General features: G+C 43.8%; 2 protein-coding genes across 4 annotated transcripts in view; one reads left to right on the top strand and one right to left on the bottom strand.

Moving 5' to 3' along the window:
* Positions 1-5,932, bottom strand: part of LOC106610227 (rho GTPase-activating protein 10) — a 64,653-nt gene extending 58,721 nt beyond the window's left edge. Inside the window, exon 1 of the mRNA XM_014209443.2 lies at positions 5,275-5,932. Within this exon, the coding sequence (XP_014064918.1) occupies positions 5,275-5,428 (154 nt within the window). The 5' untranslated portion in view covers positions 5,429-5,932. The remainder of the gene's footprint in view (positions 1-5,274) is intronic.
* A 286-nt stretch (positions 5,933-6,218) lies between these two features.
* On the top strand, positions 6,219-19,594 carry LOC106610222 (protein arginine N-methyltransferase 9). 3 transcript variants are annotated; one of them, XM_045716584.1, is made up of 14 exons: positions 6,565-6,788; positions 6,902-6,903; positions 7,219-7,418; positions 7,996-8,144; positions 8,461-8,697; positions 9,170-9,337; positions 9,835-9,937; positions 10,654-10,763; positions 11,052-11,241; positions 11,531-11,714; positions 13,927-14,674; positions 14,926-15,079; positions 17,162-17,284; positions 18,876-19,594. In XM_045716584.1, the coding sequence occupies exons 1-14, from the start codon at positions 6,763-6,765 to the stop codon at positions 19,128-19,130; spliced, it is 2,649 nt and encodes an 882-aa protein (XP_045572540.1). In that variant the 5' UTR covers positions 6,565-6,762; the 3' UTR covers positions 19,131-19,594. The 3 variants fall into 3 exon arrangements, with proteins under 3 accessions (XP_045572542.1, XP_045572541.1, XP_045572540.1); XM_045716586.1 differs by lacking the exons at positions 6,565-6,788; positions 6,902-6,903 and adding an exon at positions 6,219-6,445; XM_045716585.1 differs by lacking the exon at positions 6,902-6,903 and having other exon boundaries at positions 6,505-6,788.
* Positions 19,595-19,606: the final 12 nt, after the last annotated feature.

The following is a 19,606-nucleotide window of genomic DNA, read 5'->3' as shown; positions in this document are numbered from 1 at the left end:
AACCACCTGCCTTACATTGCACTCCACGAGGAGCATGCATGGCAGGCTGACTACCTGTTATGCGAGGGCAGCAAGAAGCCAAGGTAAGTTGCTAGCTAGCATTAAACTTATCTTATAAAAAACGATCAATCTTAACATAATCACTAGTTAACTACACATGGTTGATGATATTACTAGTTTATCTAACGTGTCCTGCGTTGCCTGTTAATTTCTCGTCGAATCACAGCCTACTTCGACAAACGGGTGATGATCTAACAAGCGTATTTGTGAAAAAAGCACTGTCGTTGCGCCAATGTACCTAACCATAAACATCAATGCCTTTCTTTAAAATCAATACACAGTATATATTTTTAAACCTGCATATTTAGTTAATATTGCCTGCTAACATGAAATTGTGTCACTGCTCTTGCGTTCATTGCCTGGCTCGTTGTTAACTAATTTGCCCGAATTTTACGTAATTATGACATACCATTGAAGGTTGTGCAATGTAACAGGAATATTTAGACTTAGGGATGCCACCAGTTAGATAAAATACGGACCAGTTCCGTATTTCACTGAAATAAAAAAATGTTTTGTTTTCGAGATGATAGTTTCCGGATTCGACCATATGACCTAAGGCTCGTATTTCTGAGTGTTTATTATATTATAATTATGTCTATGATTTGATAGAGCAGTCTGACTAAGCGGTGGTAGGCACCAGCAGGCTCGTAAGCATTCATTCAAAGAGCACTTTTGTGTGTTTTGCCAGCAGCTCTTCGCAATGCATTGCGCTGTTTATGTCTTCAAGCCGGTCCACTCCCAAGATTAGGCTGGTGTAACCGATGTGAAATGGCTAGCTAGTTAGCAGGTGCGTGCTAATAGTGTTTCAAACGTCACTCGCTCTGAGACTTGGAGTAGTTGTTCCCCTTGCTCTGCATGGGTAATGCTGCTTCGAGGGTGGCTGTTGTCGATGTGTTCCTGGTTCGAGCCCAGGTAGGAGCGAGGAGCGGGACGAAGCTATACTGTTACACTGGCAATACTAAAGTGCCTATAAGAACATCCAATAGTCAAAGGTATATGAAATACAAATCGTATAGAGAGAAATAGTCCTATAATAACTACAACCTAAAACTTCTTATCTGGGAATATTGAAGACTCATGTTAAAAGGAACCACCAGCTTTCATATGTTCCCATGTTCTGAGCAAGGCACTTAAACGTTAGCTTTCTTACATGGCACATATTGCACTTTTACGTTCTTCTCCAACACTTTGTTTTTGCATTATTTAAACCAAATTGAACATGTTTCATTATTTATTTGAGGCTAAATTGATTTTATTTATGTAGTTAAAATAAGTGTTCATTCAGTATTGTTGTAATTGTCATTATTACAAAAAAAATATATATTTTTTAAATCATCTGATTAATCGGTATCGGCTTTTTTTGGTCCTCCAATAATAGGTAGCGGTATTGAAAAATCATAATCGGTCGACCTCTAATTTCAGCTAGTTATGTCTATTCTTGATGATTTGACACATTATGTCAATGCTAACATGGCAACAATAAAAATCCTAGCTAGCCAACCAACAACTGCAATGTATTTGAGACAAATACATTTGCTCAAGGAGCACTTATCTTTTCAATAAACATTGAAGACGAAATATAGTTTACATGTTATCAACAATCTAAGCCAACACCGTCTGTTTTGCCCCATAGTTGCGCACGCGTCGATTGTTGCTGCTAAACAGCCAATTCACTGCAGTCTGTCTCACGAGACCTAGCAGCTGTCAGTCGATGCTCTGCTGTGTCTTAAACAGTTGTTCTAAGTCAGTGTAATGAGAACTTGTCGTTGGCTCATGGCTGTGACTTCACGCAGAGAAGTGAGTGCACAAAGCTGACACTGTATATACTGGAGCAGCTTAGAAGTGTAAGAGACTAGTAAAGACACCACATGCCACTTTACGTGGGCCCAGACTGCCGATCCCATCTTATTTATCGCTTAATAAGGACATAAAACCAGGTACACACTGATACCTAAAAGAAAACGCTGTACTTGATCTCAGACAAAGATGATCTTGACCTTCTGTTCAACCCACTTTGTATCAACTACAATCATGTGTCTAGCTAGCTCACTAGGCTAAGGCTATAGTGTAGAGCAGCCATATACAGTAAGCACATTAGGAAGTAGGCTAGGGCTACAAGTCAAAGGTGATGCACAGCCAACTGCCTGCCACATGAGTTTTTTTTTTATAAATCGTTTGTCCTTTAAAAGACACCCTTATCCTGGTTGAATTATAGGAGCAATTAGGGTTAAACTCCTTGCTCAATGGGACATCTACAGATGTTTCACGTAGTCAGCTCGGGGATTCAAGCCAGCAACCTTTTGGTTACTGGCCCAACACCTTTAACCTCTAGGCTACCTGCTGCTGTTTTGCTCTGCCTCTTGGCAGTTGAGTAATGTCATGATTTGGTAGACATCTACAACACTAATAACCTAGCCTATTTCTGTTCATTTCCATGAAATAAAAAACAGTAGCCTATTCACTGATTTGACATTCTAAAGGGGTTGTCACGCGCTGAAGACGTGGATGTCGATTTAAGGCAGCCCCCCGCACATCTCTGATTCAGAGGGGTTGGGTTAAATGCAGAAGACACATTTCAGTTGAAGGCATTCAGTTATACAACTAACTAGGTATCCCCCTTTCATCAAGTAGGATATTAAATCTGCTCTGCTTGTGGTCTTTGGTCTCAACAAATGTCTTCCAAAGACAGCCTGTTACTAGGGGCCTACTCAGAATCCAGACATTAAAACAGATTTCAACAATACTCAAAAATGTATTGAACTTAGTAGGAAATCAACTAAATGTATTTAACATGTATTAATTTGCCCAAGTTAATCATAAGTCATGAACAAACTAAATCAGTGATTTGTATTTTGCACGTGTATGCCTACAGTACACTGTAGCCATTGGCAATGAGGCTTATGATAACTGTCTTCTGGTAGAGATGGAAAGACTCAAACCTTTTCAATGAAATGTTAACTGAAGCCTAGCCTATGCCTTTCTGGCAGAATGATATGATTATTTGCATCAATCCAGTGGACATTTGTTTAGCAGATTCTGAAATAACTTAAGGGCTACAGAAACATCGATAAAAAAACATTCTCTGGCTGGTGCTCACCTGCAATACAAGGTGACTTTACCAAAAATAATGCATTTCTTATTTTTTCACAGATCTCAAAAGTAGTCTCTTGGTGTGGTTTAAGCATTGTTGAGGACTTACATCAAATTGTTTTTCCAATAAAAATGTATATTTACTTAAGTGTTATCTTAGAGCGAAAACTGGGAAAGTGGAAACCTGGAGAAACAAAACAGAAATATAAGACAGATTTTATAGCCCGATGTTACCAGCAAAAGATAGGCTCACTTCATCACAATGCCTGCTATACACACATCCACTGAGCACCCCTGCAGAGAGCCAGCCTAGCAGGGTGATGCTCCATGTGGAGGCAGAGGGTGTGTGCTGCCTGCATTATGAAATAAGCTCACCTTTCTATTCTAGAACCTTCAATTCTTTGGAATAACAATAGACCTAGGGTACATCAAATATGTTATTGTTACAGTTATGAAGTGCAGCAGCAGGGCTCTCAGATGTCATCCCTACTGCCTAAACAGACAAGTCAATGTTCATTTCCTTACAGTGGGAGTGTGGCCTACAGCAAATTAACCTCGGAAAAACTATTTTTAGTCCACTGCACTGAAGGTTAAGAGGTTGACCTGAGCTATTCTGGGCTGCGTCACCGATTGTAGTGAACCGATAAACTCTTAACAAGCTCATCACTGGCTTCTAATGAGACCAGTAGAGTACCAGTTGCACTAGGAAGGGACAATCAATTGTCAAAGCAAGCAAGCAATCTCTTCTGGCCTGAACAACTAATTGTGTGGGCTACCTACAGCTACACTACTCTGCATTGTATTAAAGCTCACATGCAGTGTGAATAACAGAGGTGGTTCTATTCCAAACAGTCCGTCTGAGGCTGCCCCAGAGAGTTCCACTGCACATGTTGGTCCCTGATAACTCCCAAAATGGCCTGCAAAACAGAGAGGACCGTCTGTGAAAGTCACGTTACTCTTTATTTTTAGAAATATTCTGTCTCTTCACTGGCTTTTCCAAATGGAACACTCTCTCTTTGCACCTAGAAAAGGAGAGATGAAAGTACCAGTATTTTGAGTGTAATGAAAAACACATTGGCACGCCTTGCTAGAAATCCTTGACTTATGAATGACAAGGAAACCTCAGAGGCTTGCAGTGGGCTAAAAGCAGTACGCTTCTACAGCACTGCAACAATTGCACTCTAAAGCAATATAGTTAATTTAGTCACTGATGTTAGCTGATTAAGTTAACCGGTTTGCCTGACAGATATCAGTGGTGTCTTCAGGGCTTTGTTCCAGCAATGAACAGGCAGCTGATTGCCTCAACTAACCTGTACGTTGACTGTACCGGTACCACCTGTATATAGCCTCGTTATTTAATTTTTTACTCAAGTTTATTTTATAAATATTTTAACTATATTTCTTGAACTGCATTGTTGGTTAAGGGCTTGTAAATAAGCATTTTACGGTAAGGTCTACACCTGTTGCATTCCGTGCATGTGACAAATAACACTTGATAATACCAGAGTTTACAAGGCACCTGACCAATTTGACAGACCTAACCCACTGGGCTAGAGTGCATGGAGATTATGATATTTGCCCAGGTGAAGGTGTGCTCACAAATCAATCCACGATGACTGACTTATGTTTCAACCTTGTCACACCCATAAGTGACTTGGATAGGTTATAGCCTCTAAATTCTTAAGGAAAACCCTTTTCATTTTTGCAAAGTACTCCACATGAATCGTGTTCTGGCCTCTAAACAATGGGTGAATGTTAACATCTGGGGATTTTGCAAGTTCATGCACACCAAATTGGGTTGACAACAGACCTCACCTGTCAGCAATGTGTTCCAGTTTAATGAATAATGAAGGTATTGTTTCCAGAACTAACTACTGGTCCATGTACAAAACTTTTAACACAGCTGTTTAGAGAAACAAACTTTTGGCAGCTATAAACAAAGTTTAGGATACAGCTGATTGCAAGCAAAGAGTGAGCCCTAACGTTATAACCTTAACCATATAGCTTGCACAGTCCAATAGGCAAACGTGAAACTGCATAGGGAGAGACCTGTCAACTAGCCAGATAGTCAGCAACTCAATTTAACCATTCCAGGGCAATAAACTCAACTGCATAGAAACTCACGTTTTGTGGCATTGATGAGATTCTTTCCATCCTTGTAGAGTTCCTTGATAAATCTGTTGGTTTTGTCCAACTCTGCCTCGTGTGCCTTTATTTTCTCCCTGAAAATGGGACTGTCCAGGTAGCATTCGCTAAACTCCAACGGGTGTAACCCCATGTCTTTAACGTTAGCTAGGTCAGCTAGCTAGCATAAGAAGCTGTAAAACTGCTTTATAAAAACCAAGCGCTAACGAGTTAGCCACCACCAACAAGTTGCTTGGTGTCAAGCGAAAAAAAAGTATATTTAACGAACTAAAAACTAATTTTTAGGGTGAGAAACTAGCTTGTGCTGTCCTCTAACTCGTAAGCTAGCAAACGTTAACTACGTTTTGCTAGCTAGTGTTCCCAAATCATAATCTTGCTAACTACTAGTTGCTAACTACAACTATTTCAAGAAGTAACTTGGCTAGCATGTTACTAGTAGTTGAAAAGGAGCATGACATTCCTAAATGAGCAACTATTTTGTTAGAGCTTGTTCAAGAGTAACAGCAAACCATTATATAGGTCGGAAAAACTCAGTATATACTTGTGTCAATCCAAGTTGTAGTCCACGTCGTCCAATATAGACATTCAATTGACAGTAGAAAGGAGAAACTCCTATTTGACAAGTAGGCGTTGAGCTCAAGCTCTCCTCCCCTGACCCGGGATAGGCCGTTAATCCAATTGGCTTCCACCCACCTTCTGATTAATTCATACATTTGCCAACAATGTAAAACATTTACATTCTCTACAAAATACATACTTATAATACATCTAGCCGGTGACCGTTTTTTATTATAATATTTCAGACGCTCCAATTTGATTTTCTTCACTCAGAACATTCACAACTTTACACAATGGAATCATCGAAGATATCTTTGTTCCTACCCGTACTTATTTACTCAACGGACATGTGCCGCAGTTCTTATTATACCTAAGACAGTACAGTATAAAGATAGGCAGAAACTGCTACACCAATAGAAATCCCCGATCACGCTTTGTAGGCTAGCTAAACTCATGAGTAGAACGTGTCATCGGGTACAACGGTCTTTCGTGCCAAACTGCGCACGTTCAGGCCGTCAAATCAAAGGGACTCCTTCGATATAAAGTTGTTTTTGACAAAAATGAAGACGTGTCAGTTTGTCACGTTCACGAGGTTAGAGTAAACATGTTCAACTACTTGCGACACTGTCTTCCATCTAGGTTGTGCCTTTCGATTTCGAGAAGATTAACAGCTAAGGAATAATTTTTTACTTCTCTTATTGATTTCTCAAAACCCAAACCGCGGCCTGGTCTGTTGGTCTGCTTCGCAAGCGTTCCCGGAAGTCTGGGGATGTTGCGTCTCTGGGTTTAGAAACTCTTATTATACTTCACTGTCAGTGGTCTTCAGCCAGCGGTGCTATCAGATGTTGCTAGCTCTACATTTTATACTGTTAATGTCATCATCGTTTATAGCGTTACTGTTGTATTTAAATGCATGATTGTGTGATACATATATAGTAAGTCATCAACATCACTGAAAATGAAGGTTTACACAATCTGCTGGCTATAGTTAGCTAGTTAACATACATTAGTAGCTAAGTTAGCGTCTAGTATTGAAAATAATACTCAGTAGTTAGCTAGTGATATTGCATGATGAACACAACATTGCTAGTTAGCTACACTCTTGTATCATTTGATGTGGCTAGTATGTGTGGCATTTTGCACCGATAGTCTAGACTTGTATAATTATAACGTTAGCTTGCTAGCTCGTGTATTGCAACATATCTGCTGCACACAACCACAGCAACACAACACCTATTGATAATGACATTGTAGCTAGTTATGTAATTATCAAACTAAACTGCTCATCAGTGTGATGAATGTTGTGTGGCTATGTGTTTCTGTGTGTTCCTAACATATGTGGTCTCCTAACTCCCTGTGTGATAGGAATGCCCAACACCAGCACCAGGCCTAAGCGTGGCAGACGGAACCGTCGGGTGCCCAGGGAGGACCCTGCCAGGAATGAGCTGGTGTCCAGGTCACTGGAGAGTGCCCAGCAGTGTCTGTTCAACCAAGACTATGGGACCGCCTTTGTCCACTACCTTCTCGTCCTCAACCTGGCTCCTGTGCTGAAGGACTTTGCCAGTGTGGGTAGCAAAGGAAACCCTGTAGGCCAGGGCTCTTCAACCCTGTTCCTGGAGTGCTACCCTCCTGTAGGTTGTAACTAACCTGATTAAATTTATCAACCAGCTAATTATTAGAATCAGGTGCCCTCTCCAGGAACAGGGTTGGAGAGCCCTGCTGTAGGCTATACACCATTCAGCCTGTCTGACAATTGACATTCCCTTTGAACTTTCAGAATTTCTTTATTAGATTTGTATTTGTTTTCACATACACCAGATAGGTGCAGTGAAATGTGTTATTTTACAGGGTCAGCCATAGTAGTATGGCGCCACCTTTAGCAAATTAGGGTTAAGTGCCTTGCTCAATGGCACATCAGATTTTCTAACCTTGTTGGCTTGGGTATTCAAACCAACGATTCTTCGGTTACTGGCCCAACGCTCTAACCGGGATGGGCTACCTTTCGATTTGAAGTTGAAGTGTGTATTCTCTCTGCACGTTATAATATGATTGTTTACCACTGAAGGACAAAGACAAGTGATGTAATTTGTAGATTAGTCCAATACATCGCCAATAAAGTTTTTATAATGTGTGTGTTTTCAGGAGTCCTTTAGGTTCACTCTATTCAAATGGGCAGATGAGCTCGACTCTCTGGGGCGCATCCAGGACCTGTTTGACTGCTACGAACAGGCTCTGGAGCTCTTCCCTACTGATGAGGTCATCATCAACAGCATGGGCGAACACCTGTTCAGGTAGCCCTCACTCAACAGTCTGACCGGTGTCTTGTCTGTAGGCTTGGGAACTGGGAAGACTTTACTAGTCAGGCTTACTAGGTTGACTTTACTAATCAGAGTTATGGTGGGGCAATATTGAACCTTAGGTTGTGCTCAATACCGGATCAAGACTATAGTTATCTTTTCTTTCATGTCTTGCCAATGAATTGTTTGTTTGCATGCAGTGGTGTAAAGTGATTGAACTAGCCAGACAGCGCTGTGTCCTAGTAAATGTGTCACAGTATTCTTAGATTGCTCACAATTGTTCCATTCCAATCTTCCATGCACGCTCCAGAATGGGATTCAGGGATGAGGCCGCTGGTCATTTCCACAAGGCCCTGAAGCTGAAGCCGGACTACCCTGAGGCCAAGGAGAATTTCTACCGCGTGGCCAACTGGCTGGTGGAGCGCTGGCACTTCCTGATGCTCAACGATCGCAGGAGGAACCACAAGTACCAGCAGGCCATCCAGAAGGCTGTTGAGGGAGGCTGCAACACTGTGTTAGATATAGGCACAGGGACCGGTATCCTTGGGTGAGATTTCTTTCTGCCTATTATAGTTAAAGGGATAGTTCATCAAATGAAAAAATGACATATTGCTTTCCTTAACCTGCAAGAGGTTTTTGGACATTTGTGCCGCAAATGCTAAAAGGGTAGCATTTGGAAATAGTGCCAGCCACTGCCAGGAAAACTAAACCAAAGCATGGATTGCTGTCATACCTTGTACATTCCTTACAGGGTAAGGAAACCAATGTCATTTTGTAATTTGGGTGAGCTATCCTTTTAGGTGCATCTTTTGTTTTATTACAGTGGCTATGCTGTATGAAGAATTAGGTTCAAGTTATACAATCTTAATGGTTAGTATCTGTCCCAGAGAAGTCTACACAGCTCTGGGATTGACTACATTTGTGTTAAAAACACTAATTGTCATGGCTGTGGTCTGTCCATTTCTATTCGTTTGTTACTGCTTGTAATCCTTGTTCCTCTCCGGTCTCTCTACGGACAGAATGTGTGCTAAGAAGGCAGGGGCGTCTGAGGTGTCCGCCTGTGAGCTGTCCAAGACCATGTACGAACTGGCCTGTGAGGTGGTCACCGCTAACGGAATGAACGGACGCATCAAGATCCTCCATATGAAGTCGCTGGAGATGGAAGTGCCTAAAGACATCCCTAAGAGGTGACCTTTCACCTTCCCTCTTACTCTGACATCTGTATGGGCCAGTTTCCTGGACATAGATTAAGCCTAGTCCTGGACTAAAAAGACATGGAGACTCTCCATTGAGCATGGGCATCAGTCCAAGACTTAATTTAACCCCGTACAATGTCAAGACAGCAGAGTCGCTGCCCATCTTCCAAAAACGTCTTTAAAGCCCTACCTCTTTTTAAAGAGTATCTTGAATAAATTCCATGTCCTCTCCCAAAATAGAACTGACTATGCTGATAACTACTAGAACTGACTATGCTGATAACTACTTTGTTGAGGGAAAATGTACTTGCTACGATTGTGATGTGTTGTCTCACCTAGCTTACTTTAAGATGAATGCACTAATGTAAGTCGCTCTGGATAAGAGCTTCTGCTAAATGACTAAAATGTCAAATGTAGCCTGGAAACTGTCCCTATGCGTCCTCCTCTAATGTGTGTGTATCGTTTGTGTGATGTGTTTTCTGTGGTAGGGTATCGCTGGTTGTCACCGAGACTGTGGATGCCGGCCTATTTGGTGAAGGTATTATAGAGAGCCTTATACACGCCTGGAATCATCTGCTTTTGCCTCCACAGGTAATTAACTAGCATAGGCAGCCATTTTGAGGATTCATTTTGTGTTCATACTGAGTTCCAACACTGTAGTGAATACAAGCCACCATTTAGTGCAAGTCTGAAAGCATTACCATGATTAGTAAGTAACATGAATTGGTTTTAGTATTGATTATTTATTTCCCAACACTTTCTCATAACATTTTCAGTTTCATTACCACCATGGATTTAGATGCCAGTCATGTTCATGTTTTTCATTCATTTAACAGGATTGTCTGTCTCTCAATTCAAGACAAGTGATCGCAAAGTAATCTTCAGAAGAGGCTTTACCTATATTTTTGTATCACAATTGTAAAACATGATTATGGAGCATCAATCCTCTTATATTAAATGTCCTTTATCCAGCCAAATCCTTTGTTTATTGGCAAAGAGATTAATCCAAAATCATTTTTAAGGTTACAGTAGGAGGCTACAGTACCAATCAACCACCTTCCTCAATATCATAATGCTGCAGCCAATATAAGTCAACAGTGCCATCTATGGTCTCAATGCAATAATACATTTGAGGTAAAATATATTTTTTAAAAGGGTTGATGAAAATTATAAATACAGGCAAGTGCATTTAGTAAACATATATTATAAATTGCAAAAACTACCAAAATCCTATTATAGCAAAGTTAATGGCATGAGGCCTGATGTATGAAGACGTGAAGGCTCACTTTCTGCTCCTGCTACTGCAGAGCACCCAGGACCCATCCAGGCCTCCCTCCCAAACAGGCCGGGTCATCCCTGCCGGAGCCACTGTGTTTGGGATGGCTGTCCAGTGCCTGGAGATCCGCCGCCATCACAGGTGACCTGTCCCTCTGTTGTTAATAAAGGCTAACTTACGTCAGTCAGACGTTGTTCTTCAATGATGGATTTAGTGGTATCATTTATTTAGCATGTTTCAATGCCTGAGCATCAACAAGTTCAACATGTTATTCACCTTCCGTGTCCTTATCTGTTGGAATATGTCATTGTCGACATGGAACAACAGCTGAAGGCCATATGTCCCTGGAGGTAGTGTGTGTGTGTGTGTAAACAGACACCGGTGTTAATATTCATGTCATACCATCTATTTATAACCATGTGCCTGCAGGCTGTGTGTGTCTGAGGTGGGAGGCCTGGCCACGGCTGCAGCCGGAGAGCTCCACAGCCCAGTAAGCTGCAGCTCAGAGGATGACTCCACAGAGCCCTACACCACAGAGAGACTGAGCAGACTGCCTGGAGGCTACACGCCCCTCACTGAACCCTTCAATGCCCTGGACATAGACTTCAACAACGTGCAGGTCAGCGGCAGTAGAGCGTCTTTATGTGTACATAGATAACGTATAAACCAGAATTACATCTCCACGGGGAACTGTTAGTTATGATCAACAACTACGACGTACAGCCTCACAGTGGCATTGCTGTGTGTAGATTCTGTATATTGATAACGAAACAATATCTTGTATGTCAAAAGCCTCATACTCTCTCAAGCTTTTCAAAATCGAACAAGCTAGTTTGCGTGATATTTGGCTATAGGTTCCAAGAATACAAGAGCAGTGATTGTATTATGCTATGCTAACTGTACCCCAGGAGCTGGAGGGTCTGTGCTCCAGGGAGGTGAGCCGGGTGCGTCTACCTGTAACTGGGGAGGGTCTGCTGGACGCCCTGGCCGTGTGGTTCCAGCTCCACCTGGACCAGGAGAGTAGCCTGTCCACCGGCCCTAAGGAGGACACCTGCTGGGAGCAGGCCATCTACCCCGTTCAGACACCACACAGTAGGATCACTTATATAAGACGTGTATGTACACTGAGTGTACAAAACATTAGGAACACCTTCCCTTTTGCCCTCGGGACAGCCTCAATTCGTCGGGGCATGGACTCTGTAAGATGTCGAAAGTGTTCCACAGGGATCCCATGTTGACTCCAATGCTTCCCACAGTTGTCAAGTTGGCTGGATGTCATTTTGGTGGTGGACCATTCTTGATACACAGGAAACTGTTGAGAGTGAAAAACCCATCAGTGTTGCAGTTCTTGACACACTCAAACCGGTGCTCCTGGTACCTACTACCATACCCCTTTGAAAGGAACTTAAATATTTTGTCTTGCCCTTTCACCCTCTGAATGGCACACATATGCAATCCATGTCTCAAAGCTTAAATATCCTCCTCTTCATCTACACTGATTGAAGTGGATTTAACAAGTGACATCAATAAGGGATCATAGCTTTCACCTGGATTCACCTGGTCAGTCTGTGTCCCTCAAACTCAACTCTGGACCTTGAAGCCAGTTCCACTGCTTTTTTTCATTGTTCTCCTCTAATCAGACGGATTTAGACCTGGGACACCAGGCGCGTGCAATGAATTATCAGGTAGAACAGAAAACCAGCAGGCTCTAAGAGTTGAGTACCCCTGGTCTATTTGATGGAAAGAGCAGGTGTTCATAATGTTTTGTACACTCAGTGCCTATACACTCGCAGTGAGGTAGTATATTTAGACAACTGCACACTACTCCTCTGTAGGAGTATGATGTAGTGTTGCAGTGCGTAGGGAGCACTGCGTAGGGAGCAGTGTGTATAAACATCTCTACATAGAGCCCTTCTAATCATACAGTAGAGATGCACAGTATGCACTGTAGAGACTGATCAAGTTCTACACAGATTCTCCTGACATACACTCAGAACAACTATTGCAGTAATAAATTACACCTATATTACATACTGTACACAATATATACAAATGGTGTTCTTCCATATTCCGCTGTGATATTTGTCCCCTTCTGATGTTTGCAATGCAATTCCCCATTCCGTCAAACGGGGGCAGTAGGCTACATATAGAAGAAACCTATTCCATTGAAGACAGTAGGCAATGACCTGAAGTCAACTTACACTGTAACCTCAAGGCTGTTATTGGTTGTCTTTGGTTTGCCTAGCTGGATTCCACAACCATGAACATTCAAATGGACTGAATGAATTCTACGCAAATAGGCTTGACCTTTGTCTGCAAACAATTCTGTAGTGCTTTATCCTGTCAGGCTATTGTGCTCCTTCCAGACGTAGAACAACAAAGTGAAGTTGTGGCGTTGTCATTGAGATGCACCATCATTCAGCTGCCGAGCTCAGTGTTTCTGTACAGCAGTGTTGCTAATTGACAGGGGCAGCGTCCAGGGACCCGCCAGACACCATCCCCGCCATTTTTCCCGGTGATCATCGACATCCGTTTCCCGGCTGCCGTGGCGAGACAGACGGGTGCACCGGGATCGCCTGTGACACTCTTTAGTGTTCATGAATCTCTTATAGGCTCTACATATGTATTTTCCCCAAACGCCCCCTGACAACGACAGGCCACACGCTGACGCGATGACACAAAGAGATGTTATTCCTACAGGAATCTCTCTCTGTCTCTCTGTCTGTGTGCCCCCCTCCCTCCCTGAATCTCATTTCTCTCGCTCCCCTGCTCCTTCCTCTCTCCCTCTTTCTTTTTGTGCAGTGGCAAAGCATCTTGTTCCATGCCAGTTCTATTTACTTGTTGTTGTGGTTCATGAATAAACAGTAATGTGTGCAACAAGGCCTTATAAAAAAGAAAGAAATCAACTTGTTACTTATGATATGCCAAGAATTTGTACGTAATTTGCGTTTTTTGCAATTTTACGTGCTTTTATTTATTAGACTTAAGAGGGTCACACACTTCAAAACAAATGTACATACAGTGAGTGTATAAACATTAGGAACACCTGCTCTTTCCATGACATGGACTAACCAGGTGAATCCAGGTGAAAGCTATGATCCCTTATTGATGTCACTTGTTAAATCCACTTCAATCAGTGTAGATGAAGGGGAGGAGACATGGATTGTGTATGTGTGCCATTCAGAGGGTGAATGGGCAAAATATTTAAGTGATGGTGCAACGCTTTGGATGGTTGTTTATTCAATGTCAATAGGTTTGTATCTGTCCTTCTTCAAATGAACCATAAAATGAAATGTCTCGTCAGATTTTCCCCTGAGGCCTGGTGACGAGCTCATCGTGGAGATCTCCTGCCGGGACGCCTACCTGAGACTCTGCAGCGTTGCCGTGGCGAGAGACGGACGAGAGTTCTGTCTAGACGACTGTCTGGATCCAGACAAACCTAGAAACAACCCAGGCCCGAGCGGCAATCCCAACCCAAGCCTTAACGCCGAGGCAGAACTGTGCAGCGCCCTAGCTTGCCTCGGAACAGAGCAGAGCAGTGGACCTCGAGACTACACCATGCTGGAGTGTGCTGAAATGGCCCTCCTCAACAACCAGCCCTACCACGATAGTTTCCGCAGGGCACTGGCTAAACTCATCACCAACCTGAAGGACGCTTGTTCGGTCCAGGGTCCCAGCCAGGGTCAAGGGTTAGAGGTCATGCCTCTCACTGACCCCCCCAGTGGCCCTATGGACCCTGGTCCCGACCCCTTCTACGTGCTGGACGTGTCCGAGGGCTTCTCTGTTCTCTCCCTCATGGCAGCCAGTCAGGGCCAGGTGAAGGCCTATAGTTCGGTAGAGAAGACCCAGCACCAGGCGGTGCTCAGGAGGCTGGCCAGGGCCAACGGTGTCCCAGAGGAGGCTCTCGAGTTCTGGCTGAACAAGGTGGAGGACGAGCAGGCGGTGCTCCAAAGACCCTCCAGGGAGAAGCTGTGGAGCGCCATTATATTAGACTGTGTGGAGACCTGTGGCTTAGTGAGGCAGAAGCTGATGGAGAAAGCCACCCTAGCCAGGTAGGAAGATGGAGCAAGCGCTGCTGGAAAAGGTCGTTTTGGTAGTAAACGGGTAGTATGTATGAAGTGCTGGTGGAATTTGATGGTGTTTTAGGAATGAGGTGGGATTCTGGGTCATATTGCAGCATCTCGAATGTTGATATTGAATCTTCAGTGTTGTCACATTGGGAAAAATAGACTACTTGGGTTTGGAAGAATCTGTCCCTTTTGTACAATTGTTTGATTGTTTTGGTGGGGTCCATCCATGGCAGGTGCCTGTTGGAGGACGGCGGTCAGATCTTCCCAGAGAGAATAGTGGTGTACGGGATGCTGGTGGAGTCTGACACCCTGCTGCTGGAGAGTGCTGTCCAGGGCCAGGAGCCTACACTGGGCTTCAACATCGCCCCGTTCATCAACCAGTTCACTGTGAGTTACTGACACACCTCCCCAGATCCGCTGCATGCATACTCTATCTCCCCACCTGCCTTGCATATGTCGTCACTAGGGCCTGAGGTTTTAATGATATGGTTAAGCAGTAAGGCCGGAGGGGTTGTGGTATATGGCCAAGGGCTGTTCTTATGCACGATGCAACACGAAGTGCCTGGATACAGCCCTTAGCTGTGGTATGTTTGCCAGATACCACAAACCCCCGAGGAGCCTTATTATAAACTGGTTATTAGAGCAGTAAATATGAATGTTTTGTCATACCTGTGGTATACAGTCTGATATACCACAGCTTTCAGTGAATCAGCATTCAGGCCTCAAACCACACTGTTTATTTATTTATTTATTTATTTATTTATTTATGTATATATATATATAATCTTTACACCGTGTACAAAACAATAGCAACACCAGCTCTTTCCATGAGACTGACCAGGTGAATCCAGTTGAAAGCTATGATTCCGTATTGATGTCACTTGTTAAATCCAATCAGTGTAGGTGAAGGGGAGGAGAAAGGTTAAAGAAGGATTTTTAAGCCTTGAGACAATTGAGACATGGATTGTGTATGTGTGCCTTTGAGGGTGAATGGGCAAGACAAAAGATTGAAGTGCCTTTGAACGGGGTACGGTAGTAGGTGCCAGGCACACTGGTTTGAGTGTGTCAAGAACTGCAACGCTGCTGGGTTTTTCACGCTCAATCGTTTGCCGTGTGTATCAGGAATGGTCCACCACCCAAAGGACATCCAGCCAACTTGACACAACTGTGGGAAGCATTGGAGCCAACATGGATCAGTCCATGCCCTGACGAATTGAGGCTGTTCTGAGGACCGAGTCCGGTCACATTGTCAGGAAAACCTCCTGGCTGTAGTCACACTCCCCTGCTCTAAATGTGCATGCACTGTACTCTGATAACTAACAAAGTCGTATAGTAAATTTACTGCATGGTTAGGGGGAAAAGTATGGTCAACTCAGAAATTCATTCTACGTGACACAACTCCCAAGCCTTTCTCGCTCAACATGTCTCCTCATATCTGGTATTCCCTCTCATGTCACTGATGCAATAGTCATAGTATTGACAGCTGCCTCAATGTTCTTTGTACCTTGCATCATTCTTCTGATTCAAAGAACAGGCTCCTGAGACACACCAACATGTTGCCTGAGGGTTGTAACATCTTGACTCAAGATGGCTGCAGACATATAATGCCAAACCCCCCCCAAATATTCTGGCGAAAGCTAAAAAAATGTTTCTTGTAGTTTCTTTCGCAGTACTGTTGGTGGTTCTTGGTCTGCCGTATTGCAGTTGAGCTCAAGTGAACCAATTTGAAAGGGCACAGTACATTTAAACTGACCTTTTACTGTGCTTTTTAAAAAATCAAAATGGGTTTTAAAAACCCATTTTGCTTGCAATGCGACCTTCTACGTTGACACTTTCATGTTTTCTTTTATCTGGCTTTCCGTCCGTATTACGGGGAGCTGAGGAATCCTTTTAAGTTGTCTTGTCTTTTCCGGTGTCTTGTTGGCGCTCTAATTTTCGGCGTTGGCTCCCGCGGGACGGCAGTTTGTTTAAACAGATGTTGTCTCTGAAGAGCTCAGACAAGGGCACGCCGTAGCACGACTGTCACGCTGGGGAAAAGCATTCACGCGGCTTCACGTAAGGACATCCCTACCTGGATCCATCGGTAAGCATTACATCAATGACATCAAACGGAGAGCGGCGGAGACACCGGGAGCTGTGACAGGGAGGAGGAGGAGGCGGCGGCATTCGTTTGTTCTCCGTGACAATAACACACCCGCTCTGTCGCTTGATGAAAACTCTCCTCCTGCTTTCTAGAGTGTAGCGATGCAGCAGGTCACATGATGCACATGACTCTAAAGGAGTTCTAAGAGTTGGAGATTGTGTTGAAAACACCTGACAACTAGTGAAACTAGCTGGAGAGGTTTGGGAAATACTGAACTAGACTACATGGACTGCCTTGTCATTCTGTTTTAAAGGGGTTAAATTAGTCTCAGATGCTGAACGGACGTCTAATATGTAACAATGATATGATCTCTCTCTCCTTCCTAGGTTCCAGTCCATGTGTTTCTGGACTTGTCCACTCTGCAGTGTAGACATCTCAGTGACTCTGTAGAACTCTTTATCCTGGACCTCATGAACACCAACGCCAACTATACCAACAGAGACGTCAAGGTAAAGACCCAACCCGACAGATTCATGTAGTTATAGATATATTATCAGATATTGTCTGAAACATTCATATAAATAAAAAAAAGCCCATGGTAAATGGGACCATTGTCTGCTTACACATTATACTGAGGATAACACTGAGTTGCCAGATCCCTTGGCAGGGTCAGTACTTCCACTGAGCTGTGGCCCTGACCATAGAATTGAACGTCCCTTTTTCAGGACCCTGTCTTTCAAAGATAATTAGTAAAAATCCAAATAACTTCACAAATCTTCATTGTAAAGGGTTTAAACACTGTTTCCCATGCTTGTTCAATGAACCATAAACAATTAATGAACATGCACCTGTGGAACGGCCATTAAGACACTAACAGCTTACAGACGGTAGGCAATTAAGGTCACAGTTATGAAAACTTAGGACACTAAAGAGGCCTTTCTACGGACTCTGGAAAAACACCAAAAGAAAGATGCCCAGGGTCCCTGCTCATCTGCGTGAACATGTCTTAGGCATGCTGCAAGGAGGCATGAGGACTGCAGATGTGGCCAGGGCAATAAATTGCAATGTCCGTACTGTGAGACGCCTAAGACAGCGCTACAGCGAGACAGGACGGACAGCTGATCGTCCTTGCAGTGACAGACTACGTGTAACAGGATCGATACATCCGAACATCACACCTGCGGGACAGGTACAGGATGGCAACAACTGCCCGAGTTACACCAGGAACACACAATCCCTCCATCAGTGCTCAGGCTGTCCGCAATAGGCTGAGAGAGGTTGGACTGAGGGCTTGTAGGCCTGTTGTAAGGCAGGTCCTCACCAGACATCACCGGCAACAACGTCGCCTATGGGCACAAAGCCACCGTCGCTGGACCAGACAGGACTGGCAAAAAGTGCTCTTCACTGACGAGTTGCGGTTTTGTCTCACAGGGGTGATTCACATTTATCGTCAAAGGAATGAGCGTTACACCAAGGCCTGTACTCTGGAGCAGGATCGACATCCTCCCTCATGTGGTACCCTTCCTGCAGGCTCATCCTGACATGACCCTCCAGCATGACAATGCCACTATCCATACTGCTCGTTCTGTGCGTGATTTCCTGCAAGACAGGAATGTCAGTGTTCTGCCATGGCCAGCGAAGAGCCCGGATCTCAATCCCATTGAGTACGTCTGGGACCTGTTGGATCGCAGGGTGAGGCCTAGGGCCATTCCCCACAGAAATGTCCGGGAACTTGCAGGTGCCTTGGTGGAAGAGTGGGGTAACATCTCACAGCAAGAACTGGCAAATCTGGTGCCGTCCATGAGGAGGAGATCCACTGCAGTACTTAATGCAGTTGGTGACCACACCAGATAATGACCGTTACTTTTGATTTTGACCCCCCCTTTGTTCAGGGACACATTATTCCATTTCTGTTAGTCACATGTCTGTGGAGCGTGTTCAGTTTCTCAAATCTTATGTTCATACAAATATTTACACGTTAAGTTTGCTGAAAATAAACGCAGTTGAGAGGACGTCTCTTTTTTTTCTCCGAGTTTATAATTACTATTTTATTGATTACAATAGTCTATTTCTATGGCCCTGACTGTGTGTTTCTCCCAGGTCCAGGCTAGTGCCTCAGGCAGGGTGACTGCTGTGCCCTTCTGGTACCAGATCCACCTGAATGAGGAGATCAGCGTGAGCACCTTCAACCAGGACTCCCATTGGAAGCAGGCTGCCGTGGTGCTGCACCAGCCCCTGGCGGTGAGGAAGGGAGACTGGGTACGACTGGCCGTCACCCTGCAGAAGAGCTCCATCTCCATATCAGCCAGTATAGAAGAAGAGGCAGGGGAGACCGGGACTGTGGATTCTGTTTGAGTCCACTCAGTGACCGTCTGTGAGAAGTAGATGTCTGGTGATATGAACAGTACAAGAGTCCACTTCATTAGTGTTTTAAAGGAGGGAGTTGTGGTGCTTTTGATTCTACAAGTCCACTCCGTCTTACTGGGAGAGAGGTCAATGTATCACTCTGGATTCTATATTATGAGTGTGAACGGCTTACATGTCGAGGAGAGGAAGGGAATGGACTCTCCGGAAGCGACAGCTCTAAAATGACCCCACAAGGTCTACAATAGCTGCCATCTCAATATGCCTTCTCTCAGGACTTTCACAAAGACATTTACATGTTTTATGATGTGCTCATCTTGAGACGTTTTGGTCTTCAGTGTGTTCATAATCTTGTTTTGGAATGACGTCTCTTGATTATGGTTGCAGTCCTCATTAAGATGTTTTCTATCAGCACTTGCATTTTATCTCCAAAATCATAATGAACAAACAAGGGACTTGGTGTCGTC

The sequence above is a fragment of the Salmo salar genome, chromosome ssa04 (assembly GCF_905237065.1).
Source record: "Salmo salar chromosome ssa04, Ssal_v3.1, whole genome shotgun sequence".
Lineage (NCBI taxonomy): Eukaryota > Metazoa > Chordata > Actinopteri > Salmoniformes > Salmonidae > Salmo > Salmo salar.
This window is presented reverse-complemented; position numbering and strand designations above follow the sequence as displayed.

Bases quoted from the DNA above. Each gene is read 5' to 3' on its own strand.
- LOC106610222 (XM_045716584.1), top strand. From the start codon at position 6,763: ATGCATGATTGTGTGATACATATATA. The intron at 11,715-13,926 runs GTAGGATCACTT...ATGTCTCGTCAG, and splicing joins CCCCGTTCAGACACCACACA to ATTTTCCCCTGAGGCCTGGT. The intron at 14,675-14,925 runs GTAGGAAGATGG...CATCCATGGCAG, and splicing joins GAGAAAGCCACCCTAGCCAG to GTGCCTGTTGGAGGACGGCG.